The sequence below is a fragment of the Hippocampus bargibanti genome, linkage group LG04, assembly GCF_051943395.1.
Source record: "Hippocampus bargibanti isolate YZ-2025 linkage group LG04, ASM5194339v1, whole genome shotgun sequence".
Classification (NCBI taxonomy): domain Eukaryota; kingdom Metazoa; phylum Chordata; class Actinopteri; order Syngnathiformes; family Syngnathidae; genus Hippocampus; species Hippocampus bargibanti.
The window spans coordinates 2055001-2072660 of record NC_142737.1 but is presented as its reverse complement, the minus strand read 5'-3'; the positions used below and the strand labels follow the sequence as shown (position 1 = coordinate 2072660).

At 35.5% G+C, this 17660-nt stretch overlaps 1 protein-coding gene across 2 annotated transcripts in view; it reads left to right on the top strand.

The window, feature by feature from the left end:
• The first annotated feature begins 6672 nt into the window (after positions 1-6672).
• The window catches only part of antxr2a (ANTXR cell adhesion molecule 2a), a 69059-nt gene continuing 58071 nt past the window's right edge, over positions 6673-17660 (top strand). The window contains exons 1-3 of one of the 2 annotated variants that reach the window (XM_088993486.1): positions 6673-6863; positions 6976-7154; positions 10828-10899. In XM_088993486.1, coding sequence (XP_088849612.1) covers positions 6985-7154; positions 10828-10899 — 242 coding nt within the window. In that variant the 5' untranslated portion in view covers positions 6673-6863; positions 6976-6984. Of the gene's footprint in view, positions 7155-10827; positions 10900-17660 lie in introns of both variants that reach the window. The other variant, XM_088993485.1, reaches the window with a different exon arrangement.

The window sequence follows — 17660 nt, the reverse complement described above, 5'->3', positions numbered from 1 at the left end:
GGTCAACTCCTCCGTACTCATTCAATCAAGCAGACATTTGCGTTTAGCGAGCACGCTCCAAAGTCTTCCCTTCTCGTCAATCTGCAGGCCAACTTCAGGCCCATCGAGGGATAAATGATGTTTCTGCCTCGGGAGGGGGGTCGTCACGTGTTAGCACATTTATAATACAGTGATACCTTGGCTTACGAACCTAATTGTTTCCCAGAAAGAGTGTGTAAGGCGAAAAGTGTGTATCCCAAACATTAATTTCCCATAGGAAATCATTAAAATTAGAATAATCAGTTCCCAGTTCCCCATAAAACATAATGTTCTACTTTCTAATTTTCTAAGCCTTAAAACTACACAAAATATACATCTGTGTAAGCTCTCACTCGTACAGGAGTGGTCCATCGATGAAAAGGTTTCATCAGCCGTCATCTGTATTTCTTTGGATGTGTCGGACGTTCTTAATGTCCACCACGACTGGACATTGATACACAAAATATACATTTTTTATGTACAGTAAAGTCTCGTTATATCGATATCGGATATATCGATAGTCCCGGTTATATCGATACTATTTCTATGCACGCACGGAGAAAATTACATGCAAACAGGGTCGGATATATCGATAGTCCCGGTTATATCGATATTTTTTTGGACTCTCTTGAATATCGATATAACGAGACTTTACTGTATAATGAATTTGCTATGGTATTATAATTAAAGAAAAAAAAACTACGATATAATAAAGTTGTTTTATTGGCCTTTGTGATGGTCGTTGATGGCTTGATGGAATGGAGTGGCCGCTTTCATCAGCATTAGACACTTGATGAGGAACGTGGCCTTCTTCCACCACCTTGAGGAATGATCCCTTGTAAGCTTTGGCAGCTTTATCGTCAGAACTGGCTGCCTCACCATGACGAATGACACTATGAATCCCTGTACGACGTTTAAAGTTCTCGAACCATCCGTGGCTAGCCTTGAAATCAACAATGGATGACGAACTTTCAGTTTGCCTCTTGACAATATCCGAGTGAAGGTGCCGTGCTTTCGCTGCGATAATTTTACCTAGTTCCTCATCAATTGTGTTCTGTTTAGCTGGCTTGATAGCTTTTTGCATCAAGTGTACAGATGGCTTGTGCGGGTTATTTGCGAAGCCTGATTGATGGGATATTTTAACCTTGTAGTCTACACTCTGCCTTTGAACTATCAATAAAGTTGAAACGCGTCCAAATTTCACTTTTTTCTATCCATTTTCTCACTCTCTGTCGTGTGTCTGCCTGTCTCTTTAATATTTAAACCCCCCCCTCACTGCTGCATTCTTGACCAATCACAAGCGGCTTTAACTGAAGACTGGGGGCGGGGAATAGGGGACAAAAAAAGTCGGATGCCATTTCCTCGTTAGAACGGGCTCGTTCGCGAACGACACATCACTCATTGTGGCAGCTCCGTGTGTATCCCGAAAAATAGTTTGTATGCCAAGATTAAAAACCTCGTGAATTTAACGTTCGTAAACCGAAAAGTTCGTTAGCCAAGACGTTCGTAAGCCGAGGTATCACTGTCCAGTATTTTCCAGATAGTGTCTGGAAAATGTGTTCGGGATCAACCGTTGTTTCCTTGTATTGCTTGTCGCCAAGGCAACAAGTGAGACCATAATTTGGCGACGACTTCATCACCTGTGTCCTCCCGCCCCCCCCTCCCTCGTCTCGTATTAAACGACGCCGACTTCCCTCAAGTTCAATTTATGGCGAGCGCGGCTGTCACTGGCGAAAAAGACGCTTCCAGACAGATTAAGGCAAAGTCCATCCTTAATTTGTTCATCAGGAGGAGACCTGTCACCTAGCGCGTCTTCATACGCCCGAGCCGCGACGTCTAAGGGGGGGGGCTGAGCGTGAAACACAAAGGGGGAATCAAGAGCAATTACACCGAGTAGGCGACGGCGAAGACGTCCAACGGGGACTTTAATGGACGCCGTTTTATCCCGTTCTCCACGCAAATTATTATTATTAATAATAATAATAATAATACATTTCATTTCTAAGCACCTTTCAAAACTGTCAAGGTCACTTTACAGTCACAGGATAGGTTTTTCACTCAAGTTAATAGATAGAAAGCTCGCTAGCCACACAATAAATAGATAATAGATAGCCAACAGATAGCTAGCTAGATAACTAGACACCTAGATAGCTCTATAGCTGATAGCTAGCTAGATAGTTAGCTAGCTAATACATTGAATGTCACTATTAAATACAGATAGAAAGCTATCTTGCCATCTAGTAGATAGATAATAGCTAGCTAGATAGCTAGTCACCTAGATAACTCAATAGCTGATAGCAAACTAGCTAGATAGCTAGATAGTTAGCTAGCTAATACACTGAGTGTCAGTATTATACAGATGGAAAGCTATTTAGCCAGCTAGTAGATATATAATAGATAGCCAACAGATAGCTAGCTAGCTCGCTAGCTAGTGAGATAGTTAGCTAGATAGTTAGTTAGCTAGCTAGCTGGTGAGCTAATAATAATTAAAAACACTTCCTCGGGTTTCTGCGGGGTGACAACAGCACACGGACGAAAAATCGCTGCGCATTTGTTACCGGATTTGGTGGAGGCAAACGATGATTTACGTTAGCCGCCGACGCTTGCGCTTTACCTTGGCCGGGTGACAAGAAGTTTGCAATTGGCGAGGAGTCGCAAAAGCAGTATTAGCGGCGAGGACAAACTGCTAATGACTTCCATGTTTCATAATTACCCAAGTGGATGTTATTTGCCAAGCGCCTTGGTGGAAATCGCTTATTTTGTCGCTAACGACGTCTTTAGTTGAAACAGAAGAGCCCGGTCGACGCATATACGCTGCACATCCATCATGTCCCCATATGTAGGTGTTTGTGTGCGTGTGTGTGTGGCTGCCCATCCATCATGTCCCCACATGTGTTTATATAAGTGTGTGTGTGTGTGTGTGTGTGTCGCTGCCCATTCAACATGTCCCCACGTGTAGGTGTTTATATGTGTGTGTGTGTGCCCATCCATCATGTCCCCACATGTAGGTGTTTATGTGAGTGTGTGTGTGAACATCCATCATGTCCCCACATGTTGGTGTTTATGTGTGTGTGGGTGTAGCTGCCCGTCCATCATGTCCCCACATGTAGGTGTTTATGTGTGTGTGTCTGTGTTTGTGTGGCTGAACGTCCATCATGTCCCCACATATAGGTGATAATGTGTGTGTGTGTGTGTGTGTGTGTGTGTGTGTGTGTGTGTGTGTGTGTGTGTGTGTGTGTGTGTGTTTCTGCCCATTCAACATGTCCCCACGTGTAGGTGTTTATATGTGTGTCTGCCCATCCATCATGTCCCCACATGTAGCGGTGTGTGTGTGTGTGTGTGTGTGTGTGTGTATGTGTGTTTGTGTCGCTGCCCATTCAACATGTCCCCACATGTAGATGTTTGTGTGTTTGTGTGTGTGTGTTTGTGTGGCTGCCCATCCATCATGTCCCCACATGTAAGTGTTTATATGAGTGTTTGTGTGTGTGTGTGTGTGTGTTGCTGCCCATTCAACATGTGTGTGTGTGTGTGTGTGTGTGTGTCTGCGCCCATCCATCATGTCCCCACATGTAGATGTTTATGTGTGTGTGTGTGTGTGTGATCATCCATCATGTCCCCACATGTTGGTGTTTATGTGTGTGTGTGGCTGCCCGTCCATCATGTCCCCACATGTAGGTGTTTATGTGTGTGTGTGTGTGTGTGTGTGTGTGTGTATCCATACAGTACTCATGAGCTGAACCACTATCATGTTTCTTTCCAGCAGATGTTAGCGCTCCGCTAACTAGCTTGTCAGCTGCTAACACCGCTAACTCTTTGAGCTTCCCACTTGACAATCCGCGACACTTTTGACAACAAATTAGCAACTTAGCTTGCTTATTGAGTTTTGTGTTTCATCCAACTCATCGTGCGACGCGCTTTGCGATTGTTAATTCGGATATCGTCGTTCCTTCTCAACGAGTTTCTTCGCCTCAACGCTGGCAGGAATTCCGTGAAAATCGCAGGCAGGCGCGCACACGAGCGTGGCCACCTTTGTACGGCGGCGGCGCTTCCTGCTGAAAGCAAACGGCGTGCAGAGGAATTAACATTGTAATTAACATCCAATTAGACTTTGATTTGCCAGATAATTATACCGCCGTGTTGATGTTCACATTTGATGAGGTGTGTTAGCCGTAATTAGCTGCGGTGGAGGTGTGTGTGTGTCTGTGTGTGTGTGTGTATGTGTATGTGTGTGTTTGACAACTCCGGCACAGCGGAAAAAAATAAAATAAATTTGGGGTAGAGCATGTTGGGTAGTGTTCAAAGAATTTTGGCTCACTCAACTATTCACACATTTAGCATAATGCAGTCTCAGACGATTTCTAAAAAAACAAAAAATTATAAGTGTTTAGTATAGGCATCCACACACACACACATAAAAACACCTACATGTGGGGACATGATGGCTGCTCAGCCACACACACACACACACAACCACCTACCTTTGGGGACATGATGGATGTTCAGCCACACCACACACACACACACACACATAAAAACATCTACCTTTGGGGACATGATAGATGTTCAGCCACACACACACACACACACACACACACACACACACACACACACACACACACACACACACACACACACACACACACACACACAAAGATCTACACGTGGGGACATGATGGATTTTCAGCCACATACACACACACACACACAAACACACACAAATACCTACGTGTGGGGACATGATAGCTGGGTAGTCACACATACACATAAACACCTACCTTTGGGGACATGATGGATGTTCAGCCACACACACACACACACACACACACACACACACACACACACACACACACACACACACACACACACACACACATAAAAACACCTACATGTGGGGACATGATGGCTGGGTAGCCACACACACACACACACACACACACATAAACACCTACCTTTGGGGACATGATGGATGTTCAGCCACACACACACAAACGCACTTGTGGGGACACACACACACACACACACACACACACACACACACACACACACACACACACACACACACACACACACACACACACACACACACACACACACACAAACACCTACATGTGGGGACATGGTGTATGTTCAGCCACACACACAGACAATTTACTTTTTTTATTTTTTGAAACAATGCAACTTGACTATATTCTAAAAAAAAAAATCATGTATTAATTCCATGGCCTGGATTGCCATCTTTTTGATCAGCATTGCCAACTCTTGTTGGAACAAGATGGGCGAGTGATCACAGTCCTGGAATTTCCGCTTTGCAAAATACCACTGACGAAAGGTATCCGATTACCTGAGGGGATGTCATTGAGACATCCAATAAAAAAATGTTGCTGCTTTGATATTTTTTAGGAATTTACCCTAGGTAACATGTAATCTCATTATCACTTTTTTAATTAAAAGTTTGATTCTTCCCAAAAAAACACACACACAGAGAAATTCTTCATATCTTTTTATGAAAAAGTATGACTGTTCCATGGGTTCATTTTCTTAACTCTTACTTAAAATAATCTCACTGACACCTTAAAAGTTTCTTTTTCAATGTTATTTATTTTTTTAAACTGCATTTGCGATCTAGTATTTCCCAGTTTCCACGAAGTCAAATTTTCACAAATCCGAGTTTTCATGAACGCATCATTATTTAGTAAATTCGACTTCTGCCAACTAGTTTGATTCGTCAAAAAAACACAAATTCCCCATATTTTTTCCTATTTAAAATAATCTCACTGACTAAAAGTTTAATATCAATGTTATTTTTTTCCCATTAAAACTCGATTAAAGATACTGTTTTTGCGATTGTAGTCTTTCCCAACTTCCACGAAGTAAAATATTCACAAATCCGAGTTTCATGATTGCATCACTACTTAGTAAATTCGACGTCTGCCAACTAGTTTGATTCTTCAAAAAAATACACACAAGTTACCAATTTCTTTTGTTTTTTTATGGATGACATGGGTTAATTTTCTTAACTCAAAGTTAATTTTCAATGTTATTTGTTTTCTTTAAATTCGATTGAAACGACTGTACATGTGTATTTGCGATCGTAGTCTTTCCCAGCTTCAGCGAAGTAGAATTGTCACAAATCCGAGATTTCGCGAATGCATCACTATTTAGCAAATTGACTTCTGCCAACGAGTTAGATTTTTCAAACAAAAACACAAATTCCTCATATCTTTTTTTGAATAAGAATGACTGTTACGTGGGTTCATTTTCTTAACTCCTACTTAAAATAATCTCACCGACTCTTTTCCCCCATTAAAACTCGATTAAATATACTGTTTTTGCGATCATAGTCTTTCCCAGCTTCCGCCTTGTAAATTAATTCATACATCCGAGGTTTCATGAACCCATCACTATTTAGTAAATTCGACTTTGGCCAACAAGTTTGAAAACACAACTTCCTCATATAAGTAAGACTATTGAATGGGTTCATTTTCCTCCTACTTAAAACAAGCTTTGACTAAACTGATTAAAAGTTTATTTTTCAATTGTATTTGTTTTTTTACACTCGATTGGAAAGACAGTACCTACTGTATTTGCGATCATAGTTTTTCCCAGTTTACGCGAAGTAAAATATTCATAAATCCGAGGTTTCATGAACGCATCACTAGTTAGTAAGTTCGACTTCTGCCAACTTTTTGTCGTGTGTCGTAAAACGTCCTTTTCTCTCAGTTTCCCCCTCATATTCTCCATTTTTTTCATTTAAATTAGCACCCAACCGAATCCCGAACTTGTTTTGGACTTTATTGCGGCTACAAGTTATCCGATTGTGAGTCAACAACGATGACGTCCGAACGGTAATTTCCTCTATTTCACAAGTCGCCGCGGATGAAGTGCGAGTGATTGGACATGTAAGCTTCTCATTCGTCGCCACCGCCGTCATCTTGTCCACAAATGGCCCGAAACAAGCGTTTGCAAATGGCCGTCAAGTCCTCTGACTTCTCCCCGGCGAATCAACTTTTGCCCGGGCGACGTTGGTGGTGTGCGGCCGCCGTCGGTGCGCTCTTGCTGAGCGTTTTAGCCTCGACGGTCTGGGCGGAGGAAGCATCCTGCCATGGAGCCTACGACCTCTACTTTGTCCTGGACAAGTAAGACACCCGCTTGGAATTTTCCAGAATAATTCATCACACATTTTCTAATACCATATTAAAGTGCATTTAAATAGATTTAAAATGATGTATAGATTGTTGTTCTATGATAAATAATAAGGAAATATAAGGGGATTTTCTGCCTGTAATTACACAGTTAAAACAATAAAAATATGTGACCGAGTTATTTATTGCAGTTTAAAGGACAACCGACGTCTCCGGACAAGTTGTGTCCATACTTTGTAAAATGGCTTCAAATGACTTCTACTGAGCGTATTTTACAAAGATTCCACGGCATATAGCTATATTTTACCGTTTAAGACTCGCGCTGAATATTCCGGAAGTCTTATTTTTGAGTTGGTGATGAGTCCGCACGTGACGTCACTGAAGGAACGCCCCTGACCGAAAAAAGAACACATTGTAGCAGTCCTTCCATCACGTCAATGCATTTTGCTGTACTTTGCTCTGAAAACTTCGTGTAGGACCAAAAAGAAGCAGAAGAGGGCGACAAAGCTCCATGTAAGGAATTAATCAGCCTGTGGAAACGGGCTGATTAGTTCCTTACACGGCTTTGTCGTCATTTTCTGCCTTTTTTGGGTGCAACATTTCCCACCCCTGATGCCTCAAAATTACACGGAATAAATTCTTTAATCGATTGCAAACATGTATGCTTTCTTCTTCAGAACTATTTGAATCATATTCATAACTGGATGAGTAACAAGAAAGCATATTCTCCGAATCTGAAGCCGTTGTTTTGATTCTCAAGCAAGGCAAGACGTTTTGGCGTGACCCCACGAACATGGGGGTGGGACCTTCTGAAACTGGCCACTTCCGGTTTCAAATTGAAGTACTTTTTAGACACTTTGTCATTTTTATTGGTGTTTTGCATTTGACTTCGCGTGTTTTGGGTATTTTAGATGCTATAAAACGTTTTTCTGATGTCAGTTAGGAAACAAAAAAGTGACGTCGGTTGTCCTTTAAACGATCATAACTTTCTTATCAGGCCAGTCGTTAGTCAGAACAATCAGTGGAGCTGCAGGGAGTAGTCCTCTGCTCCCCCCAACCTGAGAGCAGGGACCTATCATAGCAGAGTCCGGCACCGCCATGTCTGGACAGTAGGGATATATATATGGCCTAAACTACCAGTAAGACTTTAGTTTGCTTTTTTTTTTTTGAAATTCTAAACAAGAACAGAAAACACAAGAAATGTATTATTATTATTAAATCGTCGCAAAAACAGAAATGTTTAAATTCACTGAAGAATCGTCTTAATAAACACGTGATTGAAAAAAAACTGAAAAATGAGAAAAAACGTGAATAAAAAACTGCACTCTCGTACTGTAAATAGTACCCTATGATGATGATGATGCAATTCAGATCCATATATGAATATGCTTTTTTTATATTCTTATATTTGTACTATGTACAGATTGTGTTTTTTTTTAATCTTTTCACCCCCTTTCAATTGCTGCTGTGGACTGCAAATGTCCCCATTGTGGGACTATTAAATCAATTCTCCCACAAAATGTTTTTCTTTTAATAAAAAAAGACTATTATAAAAAGGCAAAAAGTGCTGAGGAATGAATTGACGTCACAGGACACAGTCAACTTTGCGAGGTTTTGAGAAGGAAAAAAAAACAATCGATTGGGGTGTGGTGAGCATTCCGGGCCGGGGCGCCAGCTGTTGTTACGACGTGGACGCACGCTGGGGTGGGCTCGGGCTCGGGCTCGGGCTCGGGTCCGGGGGACGCAGCTGCCTAACACGTTTCTGGGTGGAAAACGGCACAACCACTTCATCATGTGGTGATGCAAAGGCAGGAAGGAGGACTTGCATCATCACACTGAAAACTTCCTGTAGAAGAACGTCAGATGTTTACCCCCCCCCCCATTTTAGTTTATTGTCACGAATTCTAACTCCCCACTGTTGGGCTTGTTTATCCTTTTTTTGATTTAATTTGATTATTTTATCATTTTATTTTTTTTCTCTTCAAGTAACGGCATTGCTGGAGTTTTTTTTCAGCTTTTGACTAAATACAGAAGTGTTTTTTTTACAATTTCTCTCCCCACCTATTTATTTCATCAACCATTCTTGTGAAATTTATTTAAATTATTTATGTATGTATTTATTTATTTATTTATTTTTTATTTTATGTTTATTTATTCAGATTTTTATTTATTTATGTATTTATTTATTTATGTATTTATTTATTTATTCATCTATTTATCCATCAATTTATCCATCAATTTATATATCTATTTATTTATCTATTCATCTATTTATTTATTTATTCATCTACCCATCCATCATTATTTATTTATTTATTTATTAATTAATTACTTAATTTATTTATCTATTTATGTATTTATTTATTCATCTACATATCCATCAATTTATATATTTATTTATTCATCCATTTATTTATGTATTTATTTTGTGTTTATTTGTTTATTTATTTATTCATTCATTCATCTACCCATCCATCATTATTTATTTATTTATTTATTTATTTATTTATTTATCTATTTATCTATTACCCATCCATCAATTTATATATTTATTTATTCATCTATTTATTTATGTATTTATTTGTATTTGTAGTTTTATTTATTTTTTTATTTATTAGTTAGTTTGTTTATTTATTCATCTACCCATCCATCATTATTTATTTATTTATTTATTTATCTATCTACCCATCCATCAATTTATATATTTATTTATTCATCTATTTATTTATGTATTTATTTGTATTTGTAGCTGTATTTATTTATTTATTTGTTTGTTTAGTTATTCATCTACCCATCCATCATTATTTATTTATTTATTTATCTATTTATGTATTTATGTATTTATTTATTCATCTATTTATTTATGTATTTATTTTGTGTTTATTTGTTTATTTATTCATTCATTCATTCATCTACGCATCCATCATTATTTATTTATTCATTTATTTATTTATATATTTATTTATCTATCTACCCATCCATCAATTTATATATTTATTTATTCATCTATTTATTTATGTATTTATTTGTATTTGTAGTTTTTTTTTTTTAATTTATTAGTTAGTTAGTTAGTTTGTTTGTTTATTTATTCATCTATTTATTTATGTATTTATTTGTATTTGTAGTTTTATTTATTTTTTTATTAGTTAGTTAGTTTGTTTGTTTATTTATTCATCTACCCATCCATCATTATTTATTTATTTATTTACCCATCCATCAATTTATTTATTTATTCATTCGTCTATTTGTGTATTCATTTATGGGTTTCTTTATTTATGTTTATTTATTTATTCATCTATTTATGTATGTATTTATTTGTATTTTTTATTCTATATTTTATTTATTTATTCATCTACTCATCCGTCAATTCATTCATTTATTTATTCATCTATTTATTTGTATTTTTTATTATATTTTTAATTATATATTTATATTTTATTGAAAAAATTAGATCAAAACAAAAAAAAGTCTTTTGTACATATTTTTTTTGGATGCAATTTTTCACCAGAGCAAAACTGTTGTTGTAAGGTGTAATGTAGCGCCGCGTGCCATTGCCATTCATTTTCGCCTCCCTCAGTCGTGCTCTTTAAATGTTTCCCGCATTTCAGACGCTTTTCTTGCTGACGACATCAACATCAACATCAACATTTTTTTTTTTTACTTTCAGGTCGGGAAGCGTCGCCGCCGACTGGTTTGAGATCTACTCCTTTGTCCGCAATCTCACCGACAGATTTGTCAGGTGAGTGAGTTGGACAAAACCGGCACACCCCCATAATAGCTGCAATTATACGGGTGGGTGGATGGATGGATGGAGATATTGTCATAATAACGATGACGAAAACAAAAACTTAGCATCATTTCCCAAAATATGTTAATCCCTATGCTGCAGCTCTTTCTCTTCTGTTTTTTTCTTTCTGAATGATATATTTCATTGGAAAGTGTCCTTGGGTGCTTTGAAAGGCGCTTGGAAATTAATGTATAATAACAATGAAATAAAAATAAAAATATAAAATAATAATAATAACAATAATATAAAATAATAATAATAATAATATCAATAATATAAAATAATAATATAAAATAATGATAATAATAATAATAATAATAATAATTTAAAAAAATAACACTCATTATTATATATATGTATATAATAATAAGAATAATAATAAAATTTATAATAATAAAAATAATTAATTATTATTATTTAGCCAGGAGAAGAAATCCTGCAAAATGGTCTTTTATAAAAAAAATTAATGTATAATAATAGTACTACTACTACTACTACTACTACTACTACTACTACTACTACTACTACTACTATTACTACTACTACTAATATAATAATAATAATAACAATAATACCAAAAATAAAAGAAGAATCATTATTTTATAAATATATATATATTTAATAATAATATTAATAATAATAATAATAATAACTAAAAAATACAAGAAAAAGAATCATTATTATATCTAGATATATATGTAAATAATAATAATAATACTACTACTACTACTACTACTAATAATAATAATAATAATAATAATAATAATAATAATTTTATTAATACTAAAGTAATAAAATTTATAATAAAACAATTATATTATTATTTAGCCTGGAGAAAAAAATCCTGCAAAATGGCCTTTTATAAAAAAATTAATGTATAATAATAGTACTACTACTACTACTACTACTACTACTACTACTATTACTACTACTACTAATATAATAATAATGACAATAATAACAAAAATAAAAGAAAAAGAATCATATATATATATATATATATATATATATATATATATATATATATATATATATATATATATATATATATATATATATATATATATTAAATAATATTAATAATAAAAGAAAAAGAATCATTATTACATCTGGATATATATATGTAAATACTACTACTACTACTACTAATAATAATTTTATTAATACTAAAGTAATAAAATTTATAATAAAACAATTATATTATTATTTAGCCTGGAGAAAAAATCCTGCAAAATGGCCTTTTATTAAAAAAAATAATTAAAGTCTTTTTCTGAGAAAAAAAATGTCCCCATATTTTCTCTGAAATATATTTTTAAATTCAGCTAAAATAAATAAATAAACACAAAAAAAACACGAGTTCAACTTCTTTTGTTAGATGTAAAAATAAGTGAATTTCTGAATAATAATATTACTTGAGTGAATAATGTACTTGACTTAAAAAAATAAAAAATAAAAAAAAAGGAGATCGCACAAAAAGGCTTTTTTTCCCTTACAAATAAAATGTCCTGATAATTTTTGTTATGAAATGACTTTTAATTTTTTGCTTTAACAATTTTTCTATTGTTTTCCCTTAACATTTTTATATTTGATAAATATAGCAAATAAAGACAAAATAGAACTAATTAAAATGAATCAGAAAATGATGGTTTAATTTCCTAAAAAGTGCTATATTGGACCTTTAAAAAGTCACCAAAAAATTGTTGATTTTTCTTCTGAGAAAAATAAGTTTACACGGAGGGACAAAAAATAAAATAAAAGTAAATAAAAACTTATTTTGTGGTCAATAGAGCTCAGGATTGAAAAAACAAAACAAACATTAATTATGAAGTGGACGCTGGTCACCAACTGGAGGCGACACAATCGGCACTTTTGTTCCTGTTTGGAACCCTGTCACGTTTTTCGCACGTCGGCCGGACTGCCGACTTTGGGAGGACGTGGCTGCGCGTCCTATTCAGACCAAAAAAAAAAAAAAAAAAAAAAATGTCCGTCGTCTTTGAGGTGTGAGCGCTGCCATCGCCGCCGGCTGCCAGTTCATCTACAGGACAGACGGCGCTCGCTCGCTTTGCCCGCCTGAAGAAAATAGCAAAGGCAGCAGGTGGGAGTGGGTGGCGGAGTCGGACGCTCTTCTGGGCTGCGAGAACGACCATTTGCCACGGGAGTGGCCGCCACACGTACACCCCCCCCCCCACCCCCGCTTCCCAACTCCCGATTTCCACCATGTCAGGCTAAGAACAAGGCCAAGAATTGCCAAATTGCAACTTTTACACCCCTCCACAAACAGAAATAAAATAAGAAATTAATAAATTACAGCGATACCTCGGTTCTCGACCATAACCTGTTTCAGAAACCTGTTCGAAAACCGATTTGTTCAAAAACCGAAACAGCACTTTCCATTAAAATCAATGTAAAAAATCTTAATCCGTTCAAAGTCTAGAAAACAACTTTTTAACTATTTCATCGCGTAAAGCGGATAAAAACTTAATAGAGCAGGTCATGTGTAAAATTCTATAAAACCAAACTTTTATTTTCACCAATTTTTAACATCAACATTAACATCTGTACATAAAAATCTCTCTATCTTTCTGCCACGGTGCGTGTTGCATCTATCCCAGCTGTCTTTGGGCAAACTAACTTTTCAAACCATCCTCTGCTTGCTTTAAATTCATACTATTCAGGAAATCTTAACCAATATGTCTGCATTTTCGCAAAAATAAAACAACAACAGGAAGTGACGTGTAAGGACGCGGAGGGTTGTCGAGTGATGCATTCAGATGCACTCAGTTTGGTTGGAGAACCAAATTTCTGTTGTCTACCGGGGCATAAAAAATATGACATTTTTGGTTGAAAACCGAATGGGATGAGAACCGAGACGTTCGAAAACCGAGGTTTGACTTTACATCAATTTTTTTTGGGTAATAGAAAAAAAGTCTCATTTTCTATTAATATTTAAAAAAATATTCTAAAAAATGTTTAAATTCACATAATGTAAATTCCCCCATAAAATGTTTTTCTTCTGAAAAAAAACAAAGAAAATTAGCTGAAGAATAAGGGTAAAAATTGTCAAATTGCAACATTTACACCCCCCCCAAAAAAACCACATAAATAAGTAAATAAAATCATTATTTTTCTGGAAATTTTCCCCAAATCGAAATTTTAGTCATAGAAATAATTTCTCATTTTTCATTTTTCTCATTCAATATTAAAAATCTTCTAAAAAATGCTTAAATCCACGTAAGAATGTCAATTCACCCACAAAATTCTTACAAAAAATAGAAGAAGGCCAAAATTTGCCAAATTCGAATGTTTACCCACCCTTCAATAAATACATAAATACATAAATATAATAATAATATTGTACATTTCATTTATATAAACACAAACACATAAATATGTACATAAATACATACACAAATACATAAATAGTAATAATAATACTGTACATTTCATTTATATAAACACAAATACTGTACATAAATACATACACAAATACATAAATACAGTGACAAGTTCATTTCATTTTAATATGTTAAAAAATCCTATAAAAAGAGAAATATTTAAATTCACATAAAAATATCACTTCCCCCACAAAATGTTTTTCTTCTCATTAAAAAGGCTGTAGTTATTTTTTTTAAGTAAAGTAAAAAGAACAAGGTCAAAAATTGCCAAATTGCACATTTTAATTGCCAAATTGCACATTTTAATTTCCAAATTGCACCTTTCCCCCACCCTAAAATAAATTCTTATTGAAAGTATTTTTTTCCTAAATAAAAATATATATTTTTTTCAATTCACATCAGAACGTCACGTCACCCACAACATGTTTTTCTTCTAATTCAAAAAAATAATCTAAAAAATAAAGACTAATAAAACAATTACATAAATATGGCAAAATGTTCCATTAGCGACAGTTTCCAGAAAGTGTTTTTTGGTGTGTGTGTGTGTGTGTGTGAGCACTCGAAACCCCAAAGCGTACCATCACCCCCCCCCCCCCCTCCCCACGCGTAACACAACATCCACAATGTAAAGCAAGACGTGCGGGAGGCGTCGAGGACAATCTGTTGAAGATGCTCGCACACGGCGAACACTTCTGTTCCGCCGTGTGTGGCTAATGGCGACGCTACGTCTGAACCATCCCGACAGGAAATCATCCAATCCCGCCCCCGCGGCCTATATCGGCGCCAACTTCACGTATATCATCGGCCACGTCATTTGCTTGCCGTACAAGCACACCGCGGCCGTTTTGTCGCTTGCATTTGACAGATGATTTTGGACGCTGTCTGTCATGCAGAAGACAAAAAATGTTTTTTTTTTTGTTTAACAAAGATTCTTTATTTTTTTAAAATAATTGAACATGGTCTATTTTTTGGGTGTTTTTTTTTTTTTTTAATAGAAAAATCATCTTCTGAAAACACAGCCAACACAGTCAGGAATTGTATATGGATTGGATTAGTTTTGCCTTTATTAGGCTTGCAGTGGAGAAATTTACCTTTATTTATGTATTTATTTATTTAATTCCCATTTAATTAATTATTTATCTGTCTATTTATTTCCATTTTTATTTTTTTTTATTTTCTTCTTTACTTTATCATTTGTTTATCTGTATTTATTTACTTATTTATTTATGTAGGTATTTATTCAAAATGTTGAATAGAGACTCAGAGGCTAAATGATCCCCCCCTTCCCTCGGGTGCAGTCACACGGTCGATTGTTGTCCGAGAGTGACATGCTGGCTGGCTGGCTGGCCAAAATTGTCGTACGCGTTGCCGGCCTGCTAGCACGTTGCGGTGCCAGGCGTAGAGTTAAAATTTTTAAAATAGGATCTGGAGGTCGTGGTCGTAAGTACGGGTAGTTGTAAGTCGAGCCGGTCGTAAGTCGGATGTTACCTGTAGTCGAATGGTTCTCATTACATCATGTGTATGCTTGCTTTCTAGCTACCTGGCTGGCTATCTAGCTAGCTACCTGGCTGGCTACTTAGCTATCTATTTCTGTCTATTAGCTATCTATCTATCTGGCTGTCTATCTATTAGCTATCTAGCTATCAGCTATCTACTGAGCTAGCTATCTGGCTGGCTATCTATTAGCTAGTCAGCTTTCTATCTATTTGAGTTATTCTGGGTTATTATTACAAATATCCCAAACTTAAAATGGAAGTTTGAAAAGTCAAAGTGTGTGCCAAATATGGCAAGCTTATGCTCCCGCAAAGGCCTGCGGGAACACGGCAAGTTGGCCGCGGATACTTTGCAACTTCACGCCCGCCCGCCAAATCAAAAGTCTCACATTTTTTTCTCCTTCCACCCAATATGTCCTCATTTGCAATTCCCTTTTACACTTTCAACACAAAGGAACAAAACATACAAATCAGACTTACAAAATTTCCCACATGATGATAATTTATTCATATAAACACTACTTTTTTGGTCTTTAATTCTGCCATTTTGCGCTCATACGAACAATTTATAATCCATTTCATTTTTAAGCACCTTTCAAAACTCTCAAGGTCACTTTACAGTCACAGAATAGGGTTTTCTGCGGGTGAGCAGCGGCAGCCACACGCACCAGCGTTCACTCAACCAGGAAGTAACTCAAATAGATAGAAAGCTAGCCAGCTAGCTAAGATCTATCCGGCTAGATACCTAGCCAGCTAGATAGCTAATAGATAGCCAGATATATAACAAATAGATAGCTAGCTAGGTAGCCAGCTAGATAGCAAGTCACAGAATAACTTTTTTTTTCTGTGGGTGAGCAGCGGAAGCCACACGCGCCAGCGTTCACTCAACCCGGAAGTAACTCAAATAGATAGAAAGCTAGCCAGCTAGCTGGCTAGATACCTAGCCAGCTAGATAGCTAATAGATAGCCCGCTAGATAGCAAATAGACAGCAAATAGCTAGATAGCTAGCCACAGACTGTTTGTGCTGTTTGTACGTTTTGTACTTGATATTTTTTTTATTTTTAGACGTCAAAATGGACTTTCAACACATATGTACGTAACGGATTTTGATGGATCTCATTTCGTCACGTCAAATGCAGCAAGTTTTTTTTTTTTCCTGTGTGGCGTGAAAAGTGTCAGGTACATATTTGTGTCCATATTTTTGCCCCGCAGGACGTGACTCATATCGCGGCAACATCATGTTAGATGCGACTTGCTTCGGGCTGACAGAAGCTGCGTATTTAAAAAAAAAAAGGCTAATTTTAGGACCACGTTTTTTCACCATGTGTTAGAAATAGATTGGATTCATGACCAGCTGACATTCTGACAAGCTTAGGGGTTGCAGATGCTCCCTGATGAAAATTAAAACTTAAAATTAGACATCAAATTAAAATATAAAATATAAACTATAAAATATAAAATATAAATTATAAAATATAAAATATAAAATATAAAATATAAAATATAAAATGTGAAATGTGAATATAAAATCCAAAATAGAAAATAATAAAAAAATAAATAAAAGGAAAATTAAATATAAATTGAAAATTAAAACGAATTAAAAATAATTTGAAATAATTTTTAAAAAATTAAAACATTAAAAATAATTAAAAATAAGTAAAAATAATTAACATATTTAAAGATAATTAAAAATAATTACAATTACCATTAAAATAATTAAAATTATAAGTAATAAAAATGAAAATACAATTAATTAAAATTAGCATTAGCATTAAAATTAAAATTAAAATTAAAATTAAAATTAAAATTAAAATTAAAATTAAA